The sequence below is a fragment of the Hippocampus zosterae genome, chromosome 7 (genome assembly GCF_025434085.1).
Source record: "Hippocampus zosterae strain Florida chromosome 7, ASM2543408v3, whole genome shotgun sequence".
Lineage (NCBI taxonomy): Eukaryota > Metazoa > Chordata > Actinopteri > Syngnathiformes > Syngnathidae > Hippocampus > Hippocampus zosterae.
Window position 1 is genome coordinate 2,894,370 of NC_067457.1, and position 27,571 is coordinate 2,921,940.

The window sequence follows — 27,571 nt, forward strand, 5'->3', positions numbered from 1 at the left end:
AACGGAACATTCCGCCGCCGCCAATGGAAGCGTTTCGGTCATTTTACGAGCGGCGCCGCCAGATTGTGGAAATCTGTCAAGAGGCGGCGAGGCGATGCTCAGATAAGAAAACCTCCTGCTTGACCCGGGGGCGGGGTACAGAACCAGGGGGAACACACCAGTGTGTTTTACTTTTGCATGTCGTGCGGTGTCTGTGAACAACAACCCAGTTGAACTCCCCCACAACCCATCAATACACCTTCGGATACACCGATGTCGCGCGTCGGCCCCGGATGCCAACTTAGCATTTGCTAATACTCGCAACTTTCCTCCTTAACTCCCTAATTTAGCCACTTTGGGTAAATTTTGCCCAATTTTACAAAAACAAATATTTCAATTGTGGTTGTAAATGCAGGTCAGAGGTCAGTGCATTTGATGGTTAGGCCAGACGAGAAGTGACATCGAGCCACTTTCATAGGCAAAGCTATTGGCCTTGAGCGACGTTCGTTAGCAAGCGGCTGCCGCTCGCAAGACGACACCGCAGGTTTCCACACCGCAACCGCAAAAAGTGAAATGGCCCGCGGAATGTTTTGGGAATAAATCAAGGCGAGACGACGATGATGACCACGACGACGACGCGGCGTCCGAATCCCAAATTCAGCGAGCTGCCGGCACATTCCGAGCGCGTCTGCGTGGATTTGTTGACTCGTCACAATCACAAGTTCCATCAGCTTTTATTCCAGAATGTGCACACATAAAAAAAGTGTGTATGGGGGGGGGTTGGGGGGGGGAAAAGACAAAGACGACGACGTGCGTATAGAAAACGTGAACAATCTGTGCTCCTCGGGAAAATAAATAACACAAGGAGTGGGTCCCCCCCCCCCCTCAAAAAACAAAGCAACATCCAAAAGAAGCGAAGCGTCAGCAGCGTGTGAGGGAACAAACAGGAAGTGAGGAACAGGCCCGAGTAAAACGACGACAACGCAAACAAACGTCCTGAGATGACACCCGCATGCCAGTTGAAGCACAGCACGTCACATGCCAAGCACAAAAAGAGCACACAAGAGTTCCGTTAGAGTAAAAAAAAAACAACAACAAAAAACGTTGTGGTGCTTAATGCGGCGTTGTGACTAGTGTTGCGAAATTCTAGGAAATTTCTACGCTGGAAACTTACCATGGGAATGAACGGGAATCGACCAGGAATTCTCAAACTGGCCGCTTGGCTCTTCACGTCCCTCCAAAGTGATTTCACAAATTTGTGTGAAGACCAAGTGTGGGCCCTCCCCTGCTACGGAAGAATCCGAGCATCTTGGCTTGCATCGGTGATTATTCTAAAGTACGCCCTGAAAAGACAGCTTCCCATCGGATAATTCTGTCTCGGCCGCTTTAGAGCGCCTTGTCGTTGGCAGTGAGTGCACGGCATTAAACGTCAATTGTTCTGCACGCGCATATGAAATAAGATGAAGTTGACACTGATGCACAAATCTGAGAGCCCTCCCAAAAAATCCCTTCCCAGTTCATTCCAATGTAAAACTTCCAAACTCAAGTATTTCCAAAACCCTCCGGCTTAAAGTAACGATCGTCAGAAACTTCCAGAGTGACTTCAAGTAGACCAGGACCCCTTCCAACTTCACGCCACTGATCACAACGCTCACATTTTTTTTTTTGTTGGTGTGAACAATGTACAAAGTTCCAGTTCTTGCTTGCATCGCTGATCATCTGTGTAACAGTCGTGGCCGGGTGAAGGTGAAGTTGAACCAGCAACTTTTGGTTTCTGCGATCCACGCAAAAAGGTCTGAGAAAAACGTTGGGCACGCGAGCACGGGCTGGACAGAGTGGCAAGAAGATCAAGGTCCCGGGGTAAAACCCGATGCTTCCTGGGTACGGTTTCTCTTGTCTCCGTTTTTAAGATCCAACCTTGAAGAGGACGTGAAACTGGCCAAGAGTTTGCCGGGAATGTCCCGGTTGCGCCCGACCCCCAAAACAAAAAAAAAGTTCACTTGCTATTCAATCAAGTCATCGTGCAAGCTTGTGATACGAGATCCGGCTCGGGTCCCACGGATGGTTTCAAGGCCGAGAAGACCTGAAACCGAAGTGGCGACGGGACCAAGAGCGGGCTTCTCTTCCGAGCAGCGCGAATTCGCATTCTCATCAATATCGCGTGAGAAATGGGAAGAGTGGTTACCTTAGACAGCAGCAGGTACCCCTATGAGGGATTCGGGGTTGGGGGGTGGGGCTAAGCAGGGGGCGTGGGAGGGCGAAATTTACATAGACACTCCCCAAATAATTGTTGAGTAGCTTTTTTTTTTTGAGAGTACACCTCGCAAATATTTTCAACAAAATGTACTTAACGGAATCATTTGAAGCCCGCCAGACACCGAACGATGTCTGGCGAGAGGGGCGGGGGGAAGGAAGGGGGGGTTGCCAATGGCTGCGCAATATCGGCGTGCAGCAGGCCTTCGTCACGAGGCTCATTTTGGAAAAACTTTGACACACGAACGTACCTTTTACGACTGGAGGCGTCTGATGTCAACGTTTCAGGCTTGCCATTGGCCAAAATGTGACAACTGTGTTCATCTGGAGAGTTTTTTGGAAAACAGCCAAGTACATGCAGAGTTTTTTTGGGGGGGGGCGGGGCCTAGAGCGTGCTGCTGAGAATCTCCGACACTTGTGAGTTGGTTTGCTCGTCCGAGTCGACGTCCTGTCCGGCCGCCCCTTCCCGTCGCTGCCCTGCGCTCACCGACCGCGCCACCGCCCCCTGCGGCTCCTTGCCAGCGTCGGCGAAAATCCTCCGCACGTGGGGCCTGGGCTCGCGGGGGCGACCCTTGCGGCTCTCCAGGACGCAGTCGGTGCGGCTCACGTAGGTGGCACCCTGCGGGGGGGCCGGCGGGTGGTCCGGGTCGCACTGCTTGGTGTAGACGCCCTCGGATAAAGACCCCGTGTGGCTTTCCCCGCTGTGTCCCCTGAGCCAGCGCTGGGGCCCGCTGAAATACTGGCCCCGGTGGCTCCTGGAGAGCAGCTTGCGCTTGGAGGGGGGGTTGGGGACCAGCCTCGGCTGGGGGACGCCCCCCTCCGGCTGGGTCCTCGAGAGCGAGAGGCCCTCCAGAGTCTCGGCGGTGCGGGACTGCGGCAGGGAGAGCGGGAGGTCGCCGGCGAAGCGGGGGGACAGCGGGGCGGACGGGGAGCGGGGCGGGGCCGAGGGAAAGGCGGCAAAGTCTTTGGACGGCGGCGGCGACTGGGGGAAGAAGGGCGCCGCGCCATCTTGTGACTTGCCGTCCTGCGGGCTCGGCGACAGCGGGAGGCCCGTGACAGGGCGGGCGCCGTACCTGGAAAACCAAAGACCACATTTGCAACATCGTCACTCAAGAGGGGCGGGGCTTAAACGGAAGAGCCAATCACATTTGTTTTAACGAGAGAAGCGGTTCCGTCTCAACGTCATCCCCGAATGGTTTTGCCCTCGGCAAACTTGAATTTAATCCAGCGACATGACCTGAGCTCGTGGATCTGCAGCACGTCGGGGGCGCTCCCCCCCAGCGAGTGCATGGCCTGCTGGGACAGGTCCTGCGGGGGCGAGTAGAGCAGGTCCAGCTCACGGGGGCTCAGGGCGTCGCTGGAGTCGTAGTCGCTGTCGGTGGGCAGGAAGACCTCCGACGAAGCGTCCTCGTCCGAGCCCAGCAGCGAGTCTGAGGCACAGCGGCGCCAGTCAGCGCACGCTAAACGCCCGCCGCGCCGCTACCGATGATGATGATGATGGTGCTGCTCACCGCTGATGGCCTTCCTCCCGCACAATTCGGGCGAAGGCGAAGGCAGGTACTCCATGGCGGAGGAGGTGGAGTCCGTTTTGTGCTGGCCGCCGTCGCTCTCCGGGGCGCCGGCGTCCACCAGGCAGGTGACGGGAACGCCGCCGAGGGGCTGCTTGTAGCGGGCGTACTGCAGCGCGTCCGTCAGCCAGCGCAGGTCCCGGCGAGTCTCGTCCAGCTGCTGCAGCGCACGCGAGAACAATTCGAAAAAAAATCCCAATGAAACGAAGCCGATGTGCGCCGCAGCTTACGCGCCGATAAACGCCGCTTCGATTCCTGACATCCCTCATGAGGCCACACCCCCTTCAAGGCACACATCCAACATGCGATGACAACAGTATGGACAGACTTGATGAAACGAGTTTTAGTTTTGTATTGCTTTGGAAATGATTTTTATAATAAGTCAGGGGAAAAAAAAATCCAATATTGAAACAATCAGCAAATTTTTGTCAGCCGAGTGTCAAGGAAGTTGTGCGTGTAACGCAATTGAAACCTAAAAAAGTCGCCGTCATTGTGATGACTGTGTCAAAACAATTATTGTGCGCGTTTTATTTTCGGCATGCGAGCGTGACCCCGTGAGGGTTCTAACGTGCGTGCAGACGGCGTGGGCCGCCCCGTCTGAGCGTGGCATATTTTCCTCCCGCAGCGTGTGGCGAGTCTAAACAAACCGTCCAATGAGACCGCATCACGTCATCTTCACACTGATCCACTTTCACGCGCGGCTGACACGCCACATGAATGAACTGTTTGTGTGTGCCAAAAACTCGCATCGTGAGTGATGACTTTTTCGTTTTGTTTTTTTTCTCTAATGAAAGATTTTTATCTTTGGGTGTCAGAATGACATCCGCATAAGAATCGATGCGCTTGACCGCCTGACAAAATTTAGGCCAATTCAAAATTAGCAGAGACGAGACGACGGCTTTGCGTGTTACAACTCCCGTGTTGCTAAATTCAACAGGTTTTTATTTTGGTTTCGACATTAGTGAACATACACACACACATACATACGTAACAGAAACACACAACGTTATTATTCTGTATGATCCCCCCCCCCCCCCCTCCTCCTTCTACAGCCAATTTGTGGTTTGGAGGGGGGGGGGATGGGCAAGTTTTTTCCAGACTTAAAAATCACAGCGAGACAGATCAGGCACCACACACACACACACGCACACAGACGGCTGCCAAGGGAGCGCACACTTGCGGTTTAGCGGACGGTGCGCATTAATGGCGGCGGCGCTCAGTTTTTTTTTTTTTGCGCTCTCTCAGGCTCGCGACAGCTGATTGAAGTACTTTTTTTTCTCCAGACAAGGACATTAAGGGACATTTCCCGTCTTCGCTTGACACGTTCTAAAGCGCGACAACTTTGTGATGAAAATGGTGATGAATTTAGCAAGAAAGATGATTTGTTTGAGAGGGACCACATGATCCTGCTTTTGTCACGTTGGATTCTTAGCGGTATGTTTTTTTTTTCGGGGGGGTGCGACGGTTACCTGGATGTAGTCGAGGATGAGCTGATGTCGGTGCTTGGCGCTGGCCACCTCGCTGTCCGTGATGGCCTCCCGTAGCGCTTGCTGGGTGATGAGGGCGTCCAGGTCCAACACGGACGACAGGCGGCAGTACAAACTGATAAACTTCTCCTTGTAGGTGCAGAAGTGCACTGAGGACACACAAACCGGCACCACGGTGGTGAAATGACGCAATCGCCGTCAGGTTTGAGCATTATTTTACATCGCACGCTCCAGTCGGGACTAGCGAGTGGCACGCCTTCCGTGTAGTACCACTTCATACCACAAGGTGCTAAGCGGCAACGAGCTGCACTGGAAGACGCGCGGAGTAATTAACAGAAGCGGAACGAACTTGTTTGATTACCGAGCTCAAACATCTGCAGCGGCAGGTGCAGGAAGCCCGAGAGCGGCGTGTAGGGGTTGGACTGGCCGGGGGCCGAGCAGACGTCATCGGCGGCCGGCAGCAGCAGCAGGAAGCAGACGCCGTGACCCAGCTCCACCACTTCCTGGCTGTACAGGCGCAAGTGACGGGCCTGCCCGCAGGAAGTCTGCTTGTTAGGGAGCGAGTCCCCTCCATCTCGACCAATTTATTTGATGATGAGCCGGCGGGGGGGGGGGGCACCTGGTGCAGAGGTAGGTTGAGGTTCTTGAGCAGGGTCTTGATGGCCGTCTGGAGCTCGTAGTAGAGCAGCGGCGCGTGGCTTTCGGGCCTGGGCCGCGCCTCCTCGCCGCCGTCCTCGCCGTCCGGGTCCTTCTCGCCGGCGGCCGACAGCGTGCGGATCCAGTCCCACTCCTCCCTGAAAAGACGAAACGAAGGCGTCCCAGTCAGACCATTTGATGGGTCAAAAGGGCATCCTGGGCACGAGTAAATATTCAGGGAAACGCGATTTCTCCATCGCAGCGCAGTGAGCGAGTGGATTGCACGTCTGCCTCGCAGTTCCAATTCCCTGAGCTGTCGTTTTTGTCCGCACATTCTTTTGTTCCTCACTCCCTTCTTTTTTTTTTTTTTTTTTTCAAATAAACTTCTGTCCTCGCGCGCGCTCGTCTGTGCGCATCCTGAAGGACAACACGACAAAACAGTGGTAGGTTTCCGTCTCCAGGTGGCAAATGAACAGGCGGAGTGTTCCGGAACATCGCGTTCTGAAAAGTGACGAGGAGGAGAAGGTCGCGATGCCTCATCCGTGGGCGGGGGGCTGGGAGAGGGGGGGGAACGACGACATGATGATCACGGTGGACGGGATGACGATGACCTGCAGGCTGTCCGGACTCCCAACTAACTCGCATGCACAAGACCAACACCAAGTCCTCATTAGACCGGCGGCTCACAAGTCTGGCTACGTTCCCTTTGGGTTCCAGGTGGGCGAGCTAAGCCTCCCCCAAAAGAGAAAGAGTGACCCCCGCCCTTCCCGCCACCTACCTGGACACGTTGGCGTTTTCTCGCACGCGGGCGTGACACAGCATGTTGGGGTTCTTCTGGGATACCAGGACCCGGATCTGGTCCACGGAGCTGCTGAGCTTCAGGTAGCCTAGGTAGAGGCCCGGCGCCAACCGCTGGCTGCTGCGGCGCTGGTACGCCACGATGTCCTGCGCCGGGGCACAACAAGGAAAAAAAAAAAATGGGCTTCTTTCAAGAATAAAAAAAAGTCTTCCGAGTACCCGCATTCGTTTTAGCGATCAGGTAAAACGTTTGGCGGGCACCTGCAGCGTGATGATGAGGACGTCGAGGGCGTAGGGCTCCTCGGGCGTGGACAGGGACTTGCGCTGACTCTGCACTTTGGCCACCTGCATCCACTTGCCGCTAAGGAGCGCGTGCTGTCCGTCGGCGTCGCGCACCGTCACCAGCAGCACGTTGCCGTGGCGATCCTTGATCGGCTCGTAGTGGGCGCGGCCCAGGTTGTGCGTACCGAGCAAGTTCTGCAGCTGGCCGGCGGCGCTCAGCATCTTGTGGCGCGCCTGCAGCGTGGACGACGACGACGTGGACACCGACGTGCTCTGGCGGAGCCACCGCACGTCCTCCCACATGCAGGACAGCTGCGACACAAGTACACCTTTTGGTCGATATGAAACTCCTTAAACGCGTTTTCAACCTAGTTGCTCGGCACCGGGATGGCGGCAAGTTTTGCGTTTTGATTTATTTGGTGGCGGGAGGCCGACCTTAGTGAACCAGAGGAAGTCCTGCATGAGGGAGCTGCCGTAGGAGTCGTCCACTTCCACGATGGGGATCTGGTCCTCGGCCGTCACCAGCAATTTGTCCTTGTGGTAGAAGACGGCCGCCAAGTAGATGCCCCTGAGGCAAAGGGCAAGAAAGAGGAACTCACAAATGCTTTCATGAATGACGTGTCATGTACCGATAAAGGACGAAACATAAATCATCAAAAAAAACAAACAAAATAATGCGTTCAGAATATTTGGGTGACCTCATTTGCGACGCCACCGGCTCAAACGAGAGCCGAAACAAACCTTTTCAGTGTCTTCACAAACTTGTTGGAGGAGTTGAAAAGATGTTTGAGGCTTCGGGAGACGGACTGCTTCCTGCTCGTGTTCTGCAGCTTGGAAGCATCTGCGCCCCCCCACACCCCCACAAAAAAAAAAAAAGACAAACGGAAAACATCTCAGCTGATTTCTTTCTGGAGTTTGCGTGCATTTTCGCGAGGTCGTCGCGGCAGGGTCACTCTCCCATGATGGCCCGTCTGACGGGACGTGAGCTTATCGGGGTCGGGCAGTCTCTATCTTTTCTCCTTCCTCGATCGGCCGTCGCGGCCCGCGGCCGCTCAGCGATGCCAATCTCCAAAACCGCAGCAGACCTTTTGAGCCGGGCTAATTAAGCGTCACATAATTAGCGTCCTGTAAACGGACATCAGATGTCTGATGCTCACAAGCCAAGCGCGGACAGATGGCGGTTCGCAAAATATGGCGGACCTTATCACTGAGCGACTTTAAAAAAAAAAAAAGTCTTTCAAGTTCTGAAAGGTACACAGATAACTAACATAATGACTGGAGCGGCTTTTGGAAGCCAGCGAAAATAGGATCAAACGTCAACGTTATATCCTATCAGGGGACATATGCGAAAGGTAGGAGGATCAATGAGTGATCCCAGAGGAACACCGCATTTTAACGTAGATGGTCGTTTCGAAACATTCACGTGACATTTAGTCGCAGCACACCAGATATGCCGCCATTCGACTACAACACACATAACGGAGGGGCAGACAGGCCTCCTTTTTCTTTTTTTTGACTGAGGGATGGAAGCTGCCACCGCCACCCACCTCCCGAGCAGACCTCCCGACCTGACGACCAACAAGCGGCAACCAGACCGAGAACCAAGTGCAGCGGTTGTCAACGACATAAACAACTTTGCGCCTCCCCTCTCATTAATCAAGCGCAATGATGTTTTTCTGGCGTCGCTCTCCAACGCAAACTCATTTCTTTATTTAGTCCGAGTGAGTGCGCAGGAGGGCCCCCGTGCACTCCTGTCACATTATCCACTTGTCAAAGCCGCTCACTGCTCGAGAGACTTTTTTTAAAGGCTCCCTTTCGGGCTGACATAGCAACCCACGTTAATGCCTCTGTGTGTGTACGTGTGTGCGCGCGCTTGAGCGGCCGGAGCCTCGGGCGTCCCGCCAGGTCGTCTGTTGAAAATGTTTCATGTAAGTGTGAACTGCTGCGCCTGACAGACTGAGTCAATATGTGTAAACTCACCGTAGAACTGTCTGACTCAATGACTGGGTATAACCAGTAAACCATCATCGAGACAATCCAAAGATTTCTATTTCAACAGGAGCCTCTTGGGAGTGTGTTCATTTCGCATTGTCCGTTTGATTTCTGGGCCCATCAATTAAAAATTTAAAAAAAAAAAATAAAAAAAAAATCAATGGGCACCGTCAACTGCGCATCTCCTTGCCCACATGCCAGGGCATCACTGTACCTGAACTGCTTCATTTCCTTTTTTTCCATTGCACAAAAAAAAGGACCAAACAGGGGGTTGTGACTGGGAAAAAAAAAAAAATCAAAACGAAGGTTGAGTTTGCACCGTATGAAGAACCAAGTCGTGGGGTGTCGCTCACCTCCGCAGCAATAGTGCGAATGCGTGGCGCGGACTTGCTGGAGCAAGCGCTCCATAACCTCCACGTGGCTGCGCTTCCTTGGCTCCCGCCCGTCGCTCTCTCGCCAGTCTGACGTCAAATGGAAAGGGAAAAAAAAAAAAAGATGTTCAATGTGAGTTATAAAGCTCATTTTCATTGACAATGTCATTTTCAAAACTCATGCGCTGCACACCTGTTGGGAAACATTTGGTGTACCCCATGGAACCAACTAGCTACAACTTAACGACCTGCAGCGCATTTCCGACCTAACAGACCCACCCTCTGTATGTTGTACACTGCACTCCTTTACGGGGTGGCGCGTTTGAGCGAAGCGACATTGTGGATGGCATTTCGAGTGGAAAATTCAACGGCTTACTGAAAAAAAAAAAGAATCAGCTCATTAAATCAGTTCAATTTAGTGGCTTGACTGTGTGTGTGCGCGCGTGGGCGCGCGCATTTAGAGACAATCCCTGAGGTGGATGTGCTGGCACGGCGGCTCACGGTCCTCTTTACATCTGTTCCACTTGGACATTAGAGGAGTGCAAAAACAGACGCCCACACACTTTGCTCCCTCTCTGCTGCTACTGGCACACACACTGACACACATATATGCATTCAGTGTATACACACACACACACACACGCAACGTGCAGATAGCAAAGCAATGTTTCCTGTTTTGGAAGCCGTAGCGCAGTGGAGGATGGAGGCCCAACGTACTGGAAGGAGCGGCAGACGGCGGCAAGGAGCACGCGGGCGGACCCCAGCCCTTCATGTTGTAGGCCGACACTCGCACAAAGTACAGGCGACCCTGCGGCACAATACAAAATGTTCAGTGGCGATGCGCAGGATGCAGACGGTTTTTGTAGGCGTAGGGGGCTGGACAAAGTCACCTAAGTCGCTCTCAAGTCGTACAAAGACAAGTTCGGTCTTTCGGACATTTTGGACAGCTGAGTTCCAAGTGCTAAAACGTCATGTGGCACGAGTCCCCCCCCCACCCCCGCGACTTGAGTGAGGAGGATTTTGGTGGGCGAAGAGGATGCTTTACCGTGCTGAGGCTGCTGATGGTGCATTTGAGACTCTGCAGGTTCTCCAGCAGCATCTCTCCAGCCAGGAGCGAGAAATCCTTCAAGCAACTCCATTCCACTGCACACACACACACACACACACACAGACACAAGTAATTGCCTAATTTGCCCTTTGATTCCAAATCAATAGTTCCCGTGATGATGATGCGATCATTAACCTTGTGATTGCTCTGCTCCGGGCTAACAAAACGCCACTAACAGACCACGGAGACGCGCATACACGCGGCCCGGCGTGGTCAACAATTGTTTGTGAAACCCGAGGCGACGGCTGGCAAACACCCAAAATGATATTTATGATAACCGCCCCCCCCCCTCCCCGCGCACCTTTGTACTTGGTGACGACGGTGGAGTGGAGGCCTTGCGGCTCCTGGAAGGTGACGGTCAGCGTGGAGCTGCTGCTCACGCTCAGACGGACCAACGCGGGAGCCTCGGGGGTGCCTGCGCAAAACACCGACAAAGTTTCAGCAACGCAGCCCCCACGCGTACGCGTCATTTTTAAACAGTGCTACACATTGTGGCGCAATTTGGCCAATCGCGTGGCTACAAAGTAGCGTTTGATGCGCACGCTGTAGCTACGGCTCTGGAATAAAAGTACGATTCTGCTGAGGAATTTGCCATTTGCTCCCATTTTGTTATTTGAGGTTTGTAGAACCAAATTTCTTTTGCAGAAAACAAAAAATGTCAAAATACGAGAAGAGTCAAATGGCTTTTTTTTGGGCTCTTCGGTATTTTGTAGCTCCAAATAACCATTTTAGGTGTACATCCATAAGGCCTCTTAATTTTGTCCAGAGTTTGATATCGTGGCCACATCGTGTTTTTTTTTAATGGAACTTGGGGGTGTCAATGTTTTCCAGAGCCGTATATGTCGGCCACAATTTAGCGTTGTGTGGCCACAATGTAGCTTTTTGTGCGCATGTTTTATCGACACTGGAGCCACACTGAGATGAGGACGTTGTGGATGCGAGCAAAGAGCGCGGCGGTCTCACGTGCGTGCTGGAATGCGCTCGTCATGTGCTTGTAGAGCTTGCACCTCCACTCCCAGGCTCTCAGCTGCTTGTCCTTGTGGCACGCCTCCAGCGACAGGCCGTCTCGCTGCGCCCGCGCCGACAGGTCGGCGGCGCGCTGCTCCGCCTCGGCCACCAGAGCCGCCAGGTGGGCCTCGCGACTCTCCGCGCTCACGACTGCGAGCGCCGCGCCCGACGGACAACAGGAGACGTTAGCTAGCACTGCGATTTCTCAAATTGGGGATCCCCCGGTCTCTGAGCAATAACCGCGAGGTCGGCAATTTTTTCTTTTAAACGGCGCTGTCGTTTGTCACTCACTCAACCACGCCGACGTGCGCGGCGGTACTCACAGTGCGGCCCCTCCCTCCCGCCGGCCTTGAGCAGCAACTTGGCGATGGGCACGTTGTTGGTCATGACGGCGACGTCGAGCGGCGTCAGCCCCTGGCTGTTGGGTGTGTTCAGGTCCAGCTCGTCTGCAGTCAGCTGGCACAGGAGCATCTGGACCATGTCCAGGTCCTGCTGCTCCACCGCTTCCAATAGGCACTCGCCGCCCTGCATCGTCTGGACACATCAGTCACGCTCACCCACTGCATGGCTTTTTACACGGCGGTCATGACATCGGCTGCGCCATCTTTTCCTCGCGATTGCAAGCCCGGTTTCACCGCCTCATCTTTGTCTTCTACCCAAAAGCTGTGCTGATCTCAAATATAAAGCCACTGTATTGCGCCACTCAGATTCCTCCCGCCCCCGCTCACTCCCCCCTGCCCCACTGGTGCGTACGCGTCATCAAGCCGACGCGGACGATCTCCGAGAGGCTGAGAAACTGCACACATGCCGTCATGGCGCCACAGATACAAAGATGAGGAGGAAGGGTGACACTTCCTGTGATTCTCTCCGTCACAGCCCCCAAATCTGTTACATTCATTTTGATCCTGAAATTGACTTCTGAAATGGACAGTATTTATTCATTTGGTGAAAATATATATCATTATTGAATGGCTGATTTTTTAGTGAACATAAAATTAACCACAGTCAAATATTTTTTGACAAAAGGTTTGTTTTGTTTTGTTCAATGAAGTTGCCACTTCATGACATAAGCCCCTCAATGAAGAAAACAGCTGGAGGCGCCCGATTGGAGATTGAATCAAGGATGCGACCAATGTGGGAACAGCGAGTTCAGGCAGAGGCGACATATCCAATTAGCCGGGCGACAAAGCGCATCTTTATTGATCCCGCCGTGACAGGCTGTGACGCAACATATGTTTTCCTGCCACAAAGACAAGCCTCAAACAACGGACTGACCTTCCTTCTGTTCCGGATGCACGGCAACGGCCAAAGCAAAACATTTGAAATGAACCCCCGATAGCACCGCCCGTCCGCACTCGTTAATTGACCCGAGATGAAAACATGGGACCCGGTTCAGCTCACCGAGGCCTTGCGAAGGCGATCGCTCTTCCCGAAGAAGTGTGCGTCTTCGAAGGACGACGTGCTCCCTCGCAGCTTTTCCGACAGGTTGCGATAGAGGCGCTTGGCGGCATTGGGGGAGGCCGGCCCTCCCGCGACCTTCTTGGCTTGAGACAACTGCAAGTTCTGCATCTGCTGGGTCAGAACAGCCGGGAGGCGTCTGAGGGGAGCCAGATGAAGCGCACAAAGTCACCTCGAAGGCAATTCCTTCACTGCTATGGACCTCGCCATTCATTGGTCAACCGCGAGCCACCGTTTACCGCCATTGACTTGTATAGTCGTCTAGTATGTTTTTCGACAAGCGGCCTTGGAAGGTCACGCCCAGCTCAACAAAGGATGAATTTTGCCACCAAAAGTCCTTTCTCAGCCTTATTTTATAGTTTGAGGTGTCACAAAACTGTTTTTTTTTTTTTAAATGCGGTTAGTTGGTTGGTTTTCATGCTTGGTTGTGACTTGTTGACCTCCAAGTACGAGCCGTTTGTATAAGTCCAGACAGGAAATGATTTGCTTGCTCTCGCTTCTTGCTCTCTGCAGCCCTTCGTGACCTGCTGTCAATCAATGACGCCATGTTCTGGGAGACGCTTCCGTTCGCTCGCTCTCGAGTCCGACGGCTTGCGGTTCAAACACTCTTGAGGAGCACTCAAAGGTTGGGGAGAAAAAGAAATGACGCCTCGTGATTAGCGGTGCCAAATGAAAATTGGGGCTTTGCAGCTGATTGTGCCGATGTGGGAACCATTTTCGTCGTGACCACAAACTGAAGCTGATTGGCTTAAAACGACAAACCGGCGGTGGTAATGACTCTGCATTAGCGTCAACATTTCTCCAATTGAATAGGAGCAGCGCGTTTGAATTGGCAAAATGGTTCCGATTCTTTGGTCTGCGCGCAGCGGCGGCCTTATTTAAATTGTTTCACAATTAAAAGAATCTTACATTAAAGCCGATGAGGAGGGCCAAGCCAAATTTTGATGTGCACATTCGACAAAACAATCTTGGCAATTGAGCTTATGGCCCATCTGTTTGGCAAAATTGCTTCCGATTGGGCCCGCCCGCAGAGTTCTGTTTAAAAAAAAAATAATAATAATAAAAAGCAGATTTATGTGAATCGATGAGTGGAATCGGCCGGCAAGGAATCAAATTACTGGGAACTGCTTCTCCGAAAGAGACTTTTGACTTTCCAAGCATGCCGAGTCCTCCAAGAAGCCAATTGATGACTCAGAAGATGAATAATCGCCGATTCCATGACAACCTTTGATGCTGCTCCCCCTATTTGTCATGTTCACGTTTCCCGCTACAGAAGCCCCGCGTCAGCTTCTGGCGTCAGGGCGAGGCGCCGAGAAGGGACGCCTCACTTAAGCTCCGAGAGCCTCCGCGTCTGGTTGAAAGCGCTGCTGCCGGTAACCGTGGCAACAGCAGCGATGCCGGCGGCCGGTTCGTCTGGGAACACAAAGCGCGTGTGGAACTAGCAGCTAACGCACTAAAGCGCTCAGACGGCCGCTCGACCGTCCTCGCCCGAGAGCGCCGCAGTCTTGGAAACACAGATGCGACAAATTCACCGTCTCATCTCGCTGACCAACAAAGAGAACCGCTTTTTGTGGAAAAACAAACACATCCGACACAACTGCGCATGACATTTTGTGCTTTTGTGACACCTTAAACTACAAAACGACAAACAAGACGAACAAAGGGTCTAATTATTTTCAGATAGGCAACAAGGAACACAGTGTGAGGGATGCTGACTCACCACATGGCGGCTCAAGTTTTTTTTTTTTTTTTACATACCGTTCACCATTCAGTCCAACTGTATCGTCTCCTCACGATCATGACACAAACTTTTTTTCTGTTCCCTACCGTGACACATGTTGTCCCACCCCCAACATCCCTCCCTCATAATCAGCCGAGATGCACAGCCTCATCTTACTCTTTTACTCAAAAGCTATGCTGACGCCAACCCCAAAGCAGTGCAACGTCGCCATCTACCGCCGCATGTCTGTCATTGTTATTAGTTAAAAACGGGCTTGAGGCACTTTTCCCACCTGCTGAAAAATGTACTGCACGAATATAACTTTCAAAATTCAAGTGTTTAGTTATTTAGTTCTGAATAATTACAATGATGTTTGGATTTTTAGCCAATCCCGCTCGTTCAAAGGAACAAAGTCAAAAATATAACGCATCTGCTGAATGACACGTTTGGTCCATTCTGGCCGACAGCGCGTGAAAAGCATCCCATCCATCAATTTTTCGCCGGAGCGGTCACCTGTCCAGACTTCGTGAGGCGCCGGGGAGTCCCGTGTAGAACTGGAGGTCCTGGATCAGAGCATCTCCGGCTGCCGCGCGCTGGTTCCACCTCTGAGCCAATCGGGAGAGCTTGCTGTCCGACCTGCCGAGAAATGAAACGACCAGAGCGTCAGGAGACAAAACGGCCGCGCGAGAGAGGAAAAAAACGTAACCAAGAGCGCACAGAATGGTCGAGGGGAGAGCGACCAACGTTTGCCAGCGCTCAGGATGCAACTGAGCCGGCCGGAGCCTTTCCCGTCTGACTTTTGAGGTGAACCGGTCAACTGCACTCTGGACTGGTCGCCAGTCAATATCGTTGATACTCAGGTTATTTTACCTCACAGAAACGAAATGACTAAAAGTCTACGGGAGAAATCCTTTTCATTCACGCCGCTTGTAAAAGAGTGGAGAGCCAACTGGCAGAAAAATCAGGTGAGCGACAGGTGGGGGGCCTCGACTGGTCGCCTGTTGACCTCTGAACATACATCGGCAGACAGATGACCAATCCCAATGAGAGGAAACCGAGACCACAGTCCCTGCACCAAAATCTGATTGGAAATCTTGACCAAGGATTCAAACTTGTTGAAATGAAAGTGATCACAATTCTATACTTGGAGGGAGCACAAATTGTCCCCCCCCCCCAAAAAAAAGCTTCAAAGTCAAAAAAATCTTCCTTGAAAACCATTTTCACAAGTGGTAAAATGGTGTCAACGGCGGCGGCGTTGGTACTCACAGTGGAAATGCGAGCGGAGAGAATTTCGAAGACAGCGCATCAAGCGCCCGAGGTGACTGCCGGAGCTTCTCGGCACGCCGCAGAGATGTGACGCTCGCCGCCCGACGCGTGCGCGACTGCGCGCGCCACCGCCCGACGCCTTCTGGCCAGGCGCATGGCCTCTCGGGCACAAACGACGGCAGGTGAGCGACCGATGGCGGAGGACAAGACAGGCTGGACGAGTTGAGCGCCTTTCATATCACACACGCACGCGCGCGCGCGCGGGTGAGTGAGCGTGCAATGAGGAGGGGCCGAGGCAGCGGTGTAGAAGAATTGAGAGAGAGGGGGTGAAGATGAGGAGGAAATGCACAGTTAAATCATGAAGAGGAAGATGAAGCACGCCCGGAGGACCAAAACATAAAAAATAATAAATAAAAAAAAATCTGACAGGAAAAAATGTGAAGGAAAACTCGCCTCAGGACAGACAATGAGGCTAAATGTCATTCCTACATGATGCCAATCAAACGCATCGCTAACACTTTGGTGACCTGAAGTATGTTAAATCAATTTCAACCAATGGCATGAGTTGAAGTTTCGTCATTATTGGTGGAAATAATAGCACTGCATACTTGACGTAGTGTAGAATTGATGAGATGCGGCCCTTTCAGGGGTGTGGCCGAGTGAGTGTTGCCAGGCTGTTGTTTGTTTGACTGTCGTTCCCATTAAATAAACAGCTGCAGGCCTCCTCGGTGCGGCACTAATATTAGCTATTCCATGCAGAGGATAACAAATATATGCCTGCGCGTTTCGTATAGTAAAGATATGCAGGTTGTAGGTGAGAGGGGCCCACTCCTCATCTTGTTTCACATTTTTCTGGACATTTTTGCCGATCTCGAAAGCACACGAGGTGACAACGCTTCAAACGTCTCCTTTTAAGAACCAATTTTTCGGTTTTGCCCAGTCCCAATGTCTTCCCGTGGAAAGTGGCCAACTTTAAAAACTGTCCGTAAATTTGCAACGCCGATGACGTGCTGCCGTGTTTGTGTTGACGCTTGGCGACTCCCAAAGTACCGGCAGACGCCAACAATGCAAACAATGCAGCTTCCCGCCTCCCCCGCTGAGGACATGAAGAGCGAGTGGCGGCGGCCGATTGGCTACGCTGTTTCCATGACTCCCATTGAAAGCGACAGGTAAACGCACATCATGGAGGGGGCTGCTAGGGAGGGGCGGGAGTTTAAGTAATACATTTCAACAGCAATATTTAATAAAAAAAAAAAAAATACAGAAACACGTGCTGCAAATGCCACTTTATCCTATGTAAGAATCAAATCAAATCAATTGTTTGATATCATTAAAGTCGTCAGAGTTTCCGGAACGGATTCATCATGAAAAATGTTTCAACTCTATTGCGGTCTGAAATTGTAGCGGGGAAGCTAATGACCGAGCGCGATGTAGCAAGGGAAGCCACGACAGACAAATTACAGTCTTCTCGGTACCAAAACAAAACCTGTTATGCGGCCAACAAGTCACGATTCTTGCAGTAAAGGCCAAGTCGACCAAACTTTAATGGACAACGTGTGTGTGTGTGTGTGCATGCGCGTGGGAGGTTTTTGAAGCAGCACTTTTGGGAGCATGCAACAGCGAGGAAATGACTCGCATCAATCAAAGAAGGTGGCATTAGCGCCTCCCCGGGTGTCGCACGGCTCCGACACAGACCCAAATGTCACAACGCCGCGGCGACTGGCACTCGGGGCCATCCGAGAGAAGATGCAGTTGCTTTGCGTGTTCTAATAATGACCGCTAATGACCCCCCTGGCCCCCTCTCAAAAGCTCACGACCGTGTCCGTAATCCGAAACGTCAAACGGGAGCAAAGGAAGAAGACCGAAGCACACTTTTGTCTGAAACGACGATTTCGTTTCATTGAAGTGAGCTGAAGTGATGCTTTGAATATGACGAAGGCGCAACTGACATGGAAGGGGGAAAAAAAAAAAAGGGAACAAAGCCATAGTTCGCCGCATTCGCGCAAACACTACAGCACTCCAGCGCTGTAACTTGCGTTCCATCCATCGCCATGGCAACAAGTAGCCAGAGGCGATATTTGACTTAATGGCTACCTTGGGCCCCCCCCTGTGTGTATTGTGAGGATCATGGAGTGTGGCTGCCAATGAGAGCAATTGTCAAGCGGCATTTAGGAGGGGAAAAAGGAGGGGGAAAGGCAAGCTGTTACTTGAAATCACGTCCTCGTGCCGTCAATACGGCCACTCGGTCGCGAGCGACGACGACATTGCGACTCATTTGATCCGCCGTGTCATTAAGTTTGCCTCCCGAATGTACTTCGCGGCGCAAGGGACACTTCATTAGGGACAGTGACACAGGCACAACATGTGGTCCGTTAGCCAAAACACGGCAAGCTACGTTTCCTCGCCGAACATCTTCATGCCCTTTGTTGCATTCATTTTGCGCTTTTTAGTCCTAGTTGCAATTTCATTAACTCACTGCCAAATTTGCAGATTATTTCATTGATTTTTACCTCGTCGATGGCGGATTAACCCTAGATTATTCGTAGCTGTGAATGTTTGCGCAACCGGCAACCAGTCCAGTCCAGTCCACCTCTCGGCCCAAATCAGCTGGGATGGCCTCACCCCAATTGCACGAAGCCGACATGTCCCAAAGACAAAAGTGCCGTGCCACCAAGTTCGGACTTACTTCTTTTTGGAGTCGTATCTATTCAGCGTTCCCAGACTCTGCAGAAGAGACAGAAAGGAGAGAGGAGGGATCAGAAGGGATGGCGGAACGTTGTCAAAAGTCTTGGTTGCGTGACACGGGGTACAGAAGCGGCACGCAATGCAGAGAGAACATTATACGGAAAACAAAATGGATACAGTACAATGCTGAGGTATTGGTACATTGTCCAGTTACAACTCAATTTTTCTTTTTCGGGTGATGTAATTCCACTTTTGCCTGCTAGATGGCACCACAAGATTGCGTTTATTAACTATCTCAATTTTTGAGAGCAGTAGAGAGTACAGGAAGTATTTCAAACTTAACCTCATTTATTGTGACGAGACGTCTCGGGCCTCTAGCATCCTGTTTTTCACGCCTACAGAAAGTGACGGACGGGGGTTCATTTTTTTTTTTTAAATGTATGGGACAAAAGTTCCTTTTGGAAATAACAGGAGTCGTTGAGTTTGCAGAACCCTGCCCCCAGTCACATTGAGGTTTTGCAGAGGGCGAAAGGATTGAGTTCAGCCTGAGCTTTCCGAGGAGATGAGCACCTTATTCAGAATGATTTATGCAATTTTGGATAAAGAACTTTCAGTCCTTGAACGCGTCTTCCAGCGGAGACTTTCTCATGCGGTCCAAGTACAAACGGTGAGATGAATTTTCCGCTACTTTCTTCCATTCAATTGACTCGGGGTCAATTTGGCCGTGCGCCTGCCGAATGATGATGAGTGCGCCGGGCGGGGTGTTAACGTTGGCGATATCGCCCGAGCAGCAGGTGCCGATGAGCGTCCGCGCGCAATACAACTCAACCGTGGCGCAGTCCCTGCGTGCTAATCAGTGATTCGCGGCAACTTCGGTTGCAAGATCATCAGGTGTGCTGCGGGAAATTGGTTCAAAACTCGTCGTTCGCGGTGAATCCCAATGGTATGGCCGTTCGCCGGCACACGCATCAACTGTGTTCAGCAAGCACCACAATCGCAGGCTAGTAAACAACAAAATGAAAAATTGATTATTGTAATCAATAAGAAAACTATTCAACCCCGGCCCCAGCGAGGAGATCGTCAAACTTCAAGTGAGCCAATGTCGCCAGATGCACACTACCAGAGCTGCCGGCTTTCACACACCGCAGACACCTAAGCCCCGCCTGCAGTCAGCGCCCCCCCCCCCCTCCCTACCCCCCGCCATCATACCACCTCCACCCTGAGCTTCTCACATCACCTTACTAATTTGAACAAGGCTTTATTCTCATATTTGTCCCGGGCAAAACTGTAGCAAGCTTGTTGGCCTCCTCCTGGCGTCATTAGCGCAGCAATGCTGGCATTCATAGCCTGATGATGTCGGGGCTGCCCAAGGGGGGGGGAGGAAAACAGTGTTGGGGGGGGGGGGGGGTCCTGGCAGCGGGGGAGACACCATCTCTGGCTGGCTGGATGGCTCCAGTCCAGCAAGGTCGGTGAAGTGGGTATATTGCGCATTTATCTTCCTGTCCTGTCCCGAGTCCCGAAGGCTCGAAAAACTAACGATGAGCTCGGCTCAGTTTACTCCCCAAAGTCCTTCCTCTGTGTTCCTGCTCAGTTGAACGCAAATCTGCTATATTCTGCTGTGAACGGCAACAGGTTAATCGAGCGCGACATTGTTTTGACCAAAAACCATTTTCGGGCCAACTGAGCGACTGCGGATGACGACGGCGGAACCAAAGAGCGTTCAGAGGTTATTAAATATTGAAAAGTGATCGTAAACTGAACAATTAAAGGCAGCTCAGGACACGTGCGCCAGCTTGTTACTTGGCGCCGCTGTGGAGGATTTGTTTCAATTCCAACATGTGTGTGTCGAGGACGCCGCTCCTGGAAAGTGTGTGTGTGGGGGGGGGGGGGGGGGGGCGGTGCAAATCATCTCCCGTTTCTGAAGAGATTAAGTCAAAGAAGATAGCGGGCTGAATTGACGCAGCAAATATTTCACGGCGGGGCGGACGCGTGGGGGGATTTGGAAGCGGCGCTGCGGCTAAATGGATGCTCAGAAAGACTTGCTCGACTTGAGCGCTGATGTGATTAGTCCCGCGGGGGCGCCGCCGCTTCATACGGCGCTGTTTGTGTACGAGACGGCAAGAGAGGGGTGGGGGGGGGGGGGGGGGGGGTTGTGGCGTCCAGGTAAACAGCCCGTGTACACAAATCCCTCCTGTGCTGAAGGCTCCTCGAGCTCGGGGCGGCCCCACGTAGCCTGGCGTCCGCTAGACCGCTGCCAATAAATATTGAAGGATTGAAAAAGTGCCGCCCGGCGCACCAATAAAACCAACAACAACAACTAATTATTGCTCACAATGGACTGTGTACTGATCTGATCGGTGGATATTTTGCATTCTATTCAAATGTTTGGATCGGCTCCAACATCAGGGGCGCACGTGGGCATAAAACGGCAGGAAGAGAGCCGCTCGCTCCACCAGGCCACCGTGCTGCAGTCCCTCAACTTGATTTTGGACTTTTTGTCAGATGAAACCTCGGGTGACCTCCCCCAAAGCTCAATTTTGTGCTTGAACACACACAAGAGGAGCAACAGGTACATTTTAATCAGAGTGTGTTGTTGCTTTATCTCGCACGATAGGGAAAAAAGAAGTGAAGCGGGGGAGGAGAAGACAACAACAGCTGCTGGCTCGCGCTCTGACTTGTAAACTTCGATAACTCGATACACTTTCCACTCCACATATTTTTAAAAAATGGCTCTGGGGAGGGGAATAAAAAAATCTGACAGAATGAGAAGGATCCTGATTGGGAATCTGGAGAAGACAAGCTCGCCCCCTGGTGGAGTAGATGGTATAGCGTGAAAATGTAACAAAAACATTTCCTGCCGTAAAAATGTTGCTTGGTGAAAAAAGTAATTTGGTGGAAGTGCCCAAAGACAGCCTGCCGGGCTTGTGCTATCTTTTTCAAAAAGACTACAGGCTGGAAATGCCGCATCAACTTAACATCGATCCGTTCCAGAAACAGTCGTGCATCATGATTAATTCATTGCGGCCCCCTGGCGGGGTGTCACTTGTGTGACAGACATCCACACACAAGCAAAGAAGACTTCCGCAACTACTGTAAATGATTCTGTCAGTGGGTATTGCTTACCTGCCTGCCTGTTATTGTGTGTTGATGCTTCACGTGTGCTAGCAGGTGACATGTAACCGCGTCACGCGAGGGCCACAAAGTTAAAACCAAAAGACAAATATTGCGAGGGGGAACCGAGCCGCGAGGCTTTGTGGGGATTTTCCATGCGGTGCGCGGGACCTCGATGTGGCCGCGCTGCCTGCGTTGCCGGGAAATCGATTATTTAGTCAGTCAACACGGCGGCACGCTGACGTGACTCAAGACGGGGTTGTGTTGTTAACTGTGCTCCGCCGCGTGACACATCGGGTGCGCTCACTAGCATTCGCCGCTACACCCAAGACGTCCACTGAAAATCCCGTAGTCATGATTGGCGGACGATTTCAAACATAGGGGAAGAGTCATTTCAGTCGGGGGTGAGGGGCTAGTTTAAAATGTCAACTATTGACATTTAGAGCGCTAATGTTAGCTAGCACAACAAAGTAAGAAAATTGTTTGCTCCAAAACAATTCGCCGGATTCTATGGCAAAACCTTAAAATTTTGTCAAATTGAACTTTAAATTTTGTGCGAACTTTTTTTTAAAAACCATATTAGGTAAAAAGAATACGATCCGTCAACTAGTACAGGAGCACAGTGCACTCGTCCTCACGCTTCTGAATGTTATTTCGGGGCGATTCGGTAAAGCTTACACGTGAGCACAGCATCCTCCTCCTCTCATGTCAGACGCCACGCGCCGATGACGATGTTGGGGCAATTACACATCATTTTCTTCAAACTCTTCACTTTTTCCTTCTCGGTCATACGATGGCTGCAATTACTGCCATTCAAGTCTGGCGTAATTGCAGCTTTTAGTGCGGCGGGTTCAGCAGTCAGTTCGCTGTGCACATCGTGTACACAGACGACATGCACAACAGACTTTTTTTTTTTTTTTTACCACTCAGATTGACAGAAATATAAAATTTCCAACATTACGCAGCCAAAGAGGAAAAAGTGGACAGAGAAAGAAAATGGCGGCGCTAGAACTAGCTTGTTTATGAGTAGCATTGGCGTGCTAATAGCTTATATGGCCTTGTCATAAAAGTAATTTCATACCCAAAAAGCTTTACATTTTTTCCCCCCCCAGAAGAAGACACACTCCCATTCACACCTGTGGAAAATGTCGATTCTTCAACAAAGCTAACATGTCTTGCAAATACGGAAGGAAGCCTGTGACTTTTCTCCAAGACTCGAACCCCCAAAAGTGAGACTTGGGAGGCAAGTTCATCAGCCTCGTCATTTAAATGAGTCATTATGTTTTTCAATGCTCGCAGCACGTTTCAACATCCTAATGGCAACAAAGTGGCCCTCGTTTGGTCGCCCGGCAACAGCAGCCGAGCACCTGAATGGTCTTTTCACACTAAGTGAACCTCACCAAGCATCACGTTTGAGTCCCCCCCGAAAAAGTTGCGACTGCACTAAAAGCTTCGAATTGGCTAATAGGGTTCGTGTCCGTGACTCAGAGCAGCGTGAATGCGAGTCAAGCAGGACACGCACGAGCGGGTCAACGGGCGACTCTCGTACACTCGAGATGGGCCGTACGTGTATCGGCGCTTCCGAACATGACATGAGCATACTTGCCTGTGATGTCACATGACTATGTTACAAGTGTGGTGATGTAAGACTCAACGATCACATTTTACGCCGATCTGGTGGCTACACTATATGCCGCTGGGTCGTCATGGCGACAACAACAAGGCGCTCGAAAGCACCAAACCTGAAGCACCTCTGATTTACTACACATCCTAATTCATGATGAACAGTGCCGGTAACGTGTCGTATTTCCGGAATCCAGCAGCCGTTGAATTGGCGAAGTAGCGCCAAAAAACTCACGTGGTTGTTGCACAGCTTTTTGCGTCCTCTCTCCAGTCGGCCGAGCAGCTTGAAATGGTGTTGCTCGGCGCCGGCCGGCCGCAGCAGTTGCTCATCCACTGACAGCGTTTTCCTGACCGGCGGCCGCTCGCCAGCCCCGCCCCCCCGAGCCGGGCGGCGGCCCCTCGCCAGATCACCAGGACCACTTTCCTCCTCCTCCTCTTTGCCGGGGTCAGGTGACTGCAGCGAACCTGCAAATGTGGGAAAGGGGAGATGGCCTGGTGTCAGCCGACACGCTCGAGATGCAACGAAACTGATCTTGTTCTAACGTTAAAACAACTGATGAGCAAAGTGTCAAGAATATTTTCTTGAAATGTCACATTCGATAATGTTGTACTTAATAAAGGCAGACTGCATCATGATTAATTCATTACAGCTATTGGTGGGTGCGACATGGCCACCAGTGGGCAGTATAATACAATCATGAACACACACACACACACACACACACAATTAACAAGCAATTCATTTGCTCTACTTAAAACACACGCGTCAGTTAATGTTTTTAAGGCTATTTGGCTGCAGACAAAGGGACTGTTTGGAAGGAGCATGTCTGACGAGTTTGACACGTCGTTCCGCCCAGGTAGCTTCAAGTTTCCACTTTGTGAGCATGTGTGCGCGGGCGATCAAATGTCTTGACGGCTGCGCTCGCATTAAAAGTGCACGAGACGACACTGTGACACAACAGCAGGAGGTTGGGGGCCTCGCTGTGCAGCAAAACACCATTTATTGACTACCAGCATCTGCAAAACTGCACAGTGGTTCATAAAAACAGACAGCCCCCCGTTCCACCTCTCCCCCCCAAAAAATTACAGAGAAGGTAATGACATTTTTTGCTTCAACGGCCAATGTGCTGCTGCTCCTTCTCTGCGCAATTTCCACTCATTGTTCACGCTGCTCTGACAAACAATGTCAGATTTGTCTCCCTCAGGTGGACAGATGACTTTAAAAAAAGCCACAAAAAATTGCAGATTACAGTCATCACCTGCACATTGAAGAAAAGGGGAAAAAAAAGAAAAAGGAAAGGTGTCTTTCTTCCCCCACTTTGCACTTCAAATGCTCAAACCATCCACTCTGCTGTCAGACTATATCATTGGGAAGATTTGTCTCCCTCTAGTGGAGAGCTAAGTAGTTACACACAATCACCGTTGATTGTCTCCAGTTTATTTTGCCATTTTGGAGGAATTGTTATTCCCTGAAAAGCTCACGTCTTTGTGTCTCTTTTTTTTTAACAACAGATCAATTGTTACATTTGTTAATTCATTTTTTTTTAAATCAATTAATACATTTTCATTAAAAAAGGCTGAATTAATGCAACAAATATAGGATGTAAATGCTGCGAGCAGGTCGTCTTGGGCCGGCCCGTGGGCCATACTTTTCCGAACCCCTGACCTAAATCATCGAAGGAAAAACAAAAGGGACGGCGGACTAAAAGTTGAGCCAAGATGCACGACAGGAAACTCATTAACGTTCCTCTGACGGGTGGCGCTGACGAGAGTAGCGGCATAATCGACACAGGAAGTCTCTTGCTTTGATAAACAAAGCGTGCGTGCGTGTTTAGACTCAACATTCTTCACTTGTCTCCACATCCGCTTTCTGCCCATTGACCGTGAGCGCATGAAGAAAATGCTCCACGCGCTCAAATCAAGCCATCATCAAGATACGAGATTTGGGACTCATTCCCTACTCCGAATCATTGTTTACCGATTTTTGAGAGGTGGTCGTCGACAGTTTCCTAGTCCTTCCCTACTCCCTCGTCACTCGATCGGAAATGTTTCGAACGTTGCGTCCCACCTGTCGACTTCCAGTGAAGGCCTCCGGGACTGGCGGCCAGGCGGCGGCGCTTCCTGATGCTGACGGCTGCCGAGGCGGCATTGGGCGTGGACGAGAGGATGGGCAGCAGGAAGGGCGTTTCCTTGCCCAAAGGTGGGGCCAGGAAGGCGGCGCCCCTCTCGGGAGTCCTGGCGGAGGGTCAAGAAATTACTTCATTGCTCGGACACTTAATTTTAACGTCATGTATGAACCACAAATGGGATGGATTTGCATCAAATGTTTGAAATCTTGGTCAGCGTACGACACGTTGCCACTTCTCATCGCCGATGCGACGAGCCGCGCTGATCTCAAACCCAACGTGATGCGACGCTGCCATCTACTGACATCTGATTGCCATTACAGCGATGGATACGTTTGAATTGGGCAAGACCCGCTTCGCCGCTTACCCTTCGGAAAACGTACTAGGTGAATATTCGGCGGTCGTTTGGATTTCGGTTGACTTTGAACATGAGTTAATATCTATTGGCAGTGTTAAAGTGAATGAGTCAGACATTGGACAAGAGTCCTTCGTTGTCCTTGAATCTCATTTCTTCATTTAAGCGAGACCTTTTGGACAATGGTATGTTTCCAAGTTTCTGGGAAATGTTTGGGGGACTTCCTTTTTTCTTTTTCTTTTTCTTGACTTGACTTTTCTTTTTTCATTCTCAAAGCAAACTCCATGAAGGGTTTGGATGAATTGGAACCTTCTGACCTCAAAATGCTTTTGAAGACAAATTCTCACGGACGCGGTCCAAAAGGCTTCCCAAAGGAGGGAAAAGTCACTGCTCTGTGATATCAAGTTTTTGGTGGGGCTTGTGTGGAAACTGGCAGACCACATGGACGTGAATCCCCCGTTGATCGGCATCGCGTTTATCTTCGCCCAAGCTCGTCGCAACCGAAGAAGCCATAGGCAGAGAAACACTAGGCAAATCGCATTTTCACGGTGTGAGCCCACAAAAACGCACTTTGTAAAACAAATTTCACCACACAAAACAAAACGCAAGCAAAACTGTATCAAATCAATCTCGAATAATTGATGGGCTAGGCAAGAGAATGTTTGATTCCAAAAATAGACAACGCCTTCAGTGGAGAGTAACGAAAAGAAGCGCGTCGCGCTCTGGTTCATACCTGGCGTCTGAGACGAAATAACTGCGACTTCGCCACGAGCGCCGTTCGCAACCGCCCTTTTTTTTCCTGCGCAGGAAAAAGTCCAGCAGCTCGCTCCAAGTCAACATAACGTTTGCGATAGAGATGGCGGCCGAGTAAAAAGTACACGGTCCAAAAACGGCCTACCAGTTCCATCACAACTCACTGACTTGAAAGGAGAAATGATTCCTCCGAAGCGGCCATCAGGATGTTGGCTGACTCATTGGCGAGCGTGAAACAAGAGCGGAGCGCTTAAGTGCCGCGGTGGTGATATGCCGCTTATCAAGTGCGGACCATCGGCTCTTTGTGCCACCTTGAAAAGAAAATGTCCAAACGAGCCGGCCCAGAGTCGCTCCTGGTTTTGCCTTTCATCAACGCTTCGCCACGCACAAAACTACCGCGTTTGATTCTGTTCAATATCGACACAAAAGTGTCCAAACCAAAGGAATAATTCAATAATATATTATGAAATATACACGATTAAAACTGATGGGTCCAAAAGAACAAAACAAAATTGGACTGACCCACACCTTGGGTCAATTTTTGACCCGATTTCCACAAACCGCATCCAACTCGTGTGTCTGTGTGTTACCTGTCAGCTGTGCCAGCATCGCTACAGGTTGAGCGTCGGCAATTGGAGGCGCAGGACAACGACGACGACGATGACGACAAGGTGCGGGTAGAGTCCAAGAGTCTGGGCAGCAGGAGCGAGGAGGGCATGCACAGCCACGTCTCCAGGTCCGAGAACTTGGAGCAGCTCAGCATCTCCAAAACGCTGCGACAGGTTCGCAGAGGTTTTTTTCACAGTTTCGCCATTGACACTATGAAATTTGTCATCTTCTCACACATTTTGAGTCAGCATGTGCGCAGCCCGCACTACCTAATGCAAAAATAGTTTCTGTCGAAAGCATTCAAGTGCCTAACCACCATCGAAAGGGATCTACTACATCCCATCGCTGGTTTATAGCAAATATACCACCCCACCACCACCACC

The 27,571-nt window shown here is 51.1% G+C and overlaps 1 protein-coding gene across 2 annotated transcripts in view; it reads right to left on the reverse strand.

Annotated features, from left to right (window-relative positions):
- Positions 1 to 694: 694 nt before the first annotated feature.
- The window catches only part of ankfn1 (ankyrin repeat and fibronectin type III domain containing 1), a 28,910-nt gene continuing 2,033 nt past the window's right edge, over positions 695 to 27,571 (reverse strand). For both annotated transcript variants that reach the window (XM_052072372.1, XM_052072373.1), the window contains exons 3-24: positions 27,170 to 27,352; positions 25,414 to 25,580; positions 23,581 to 23,810; positions 18,613 to 18,650; positions 15,174 to 15,296; positions 12,884 to 13,079; positions 11,806 to 12,016; positions 11,438 to 11,632; positions 10,776 to 10,889; positions 10,412 to 10,509; positions 10,084 to 10,174; positions 9,349 to 9,456; positions 7,745 to 7,844; positions 7,439 to 7,571; positions 6,983 to 7,315; positions 6,702 to 6,868; positions 5,907 to 6,081; positions 5,649 to 5,817; positions 5,270 to 5,436; positions 3,744 to 3,960; positions 3,470 to 3,662; positions 695 to 3,305 (exon numbers count right to left, since the gene is read on the reverse strand). In XM_052072372.1, the coding sequence (XP_051928332.1) occupies positions 2,618 to 3,305; positions 3,470 to 3,662; positions 3,744 to 3,960; positions 5,270 to 5,436; positions 5,649 to 5,817; positions 5,907 to 6,081; positions 6,702 to 6,868; positions 6,983 to 7,315; positions 7,439 to 7,571; positions 7,745 to 7,844; positions 9,349 to 9,456; positions 10,084 to 10,174; positions 10,412 to 10,509; positions 10,776 to 10,889; positions 11,438 to 11,632; positions 11,806 to 12,016; positions 12,884 to 13,079; positions 15,174 to 15,296; positions 18,613 to 18,650; positions 23,581 to 23,810; positions 25,414 to 25,580; positions 27,170 to 27,352 (4,096 nt within the window). In that variant the 3' untranslated portion in view covers positions 695 to 2,617. The remainder of the gene's footprint in view (positions 3,306 to 3,469; positions 3,663 to 3,743; positions 3,961 to 5,269; positions 5,437 to 5,648; positions 5,818 to 5,906; positions 6,082 to 6,701; positions 6,869 to 6,982; positions 7,316 to 7,438; positions 7,572 to 7,744; positions 7,845 to 9,348; positions 9,457 to 10,083; positions 10,175 to 10,411; positions 10,510 to 10,775; positions 10,890 to 11,437; positions 11,633 to 11,805; positions 12,017 to 12,883; positions 13,080 to 15,173; positions 15,297 to 18,612; positions 18,651 to 23,580; positions 23,811 to 25,413; positions 25,581 to 27,169; positions 27,353 to 27,571) is intronic.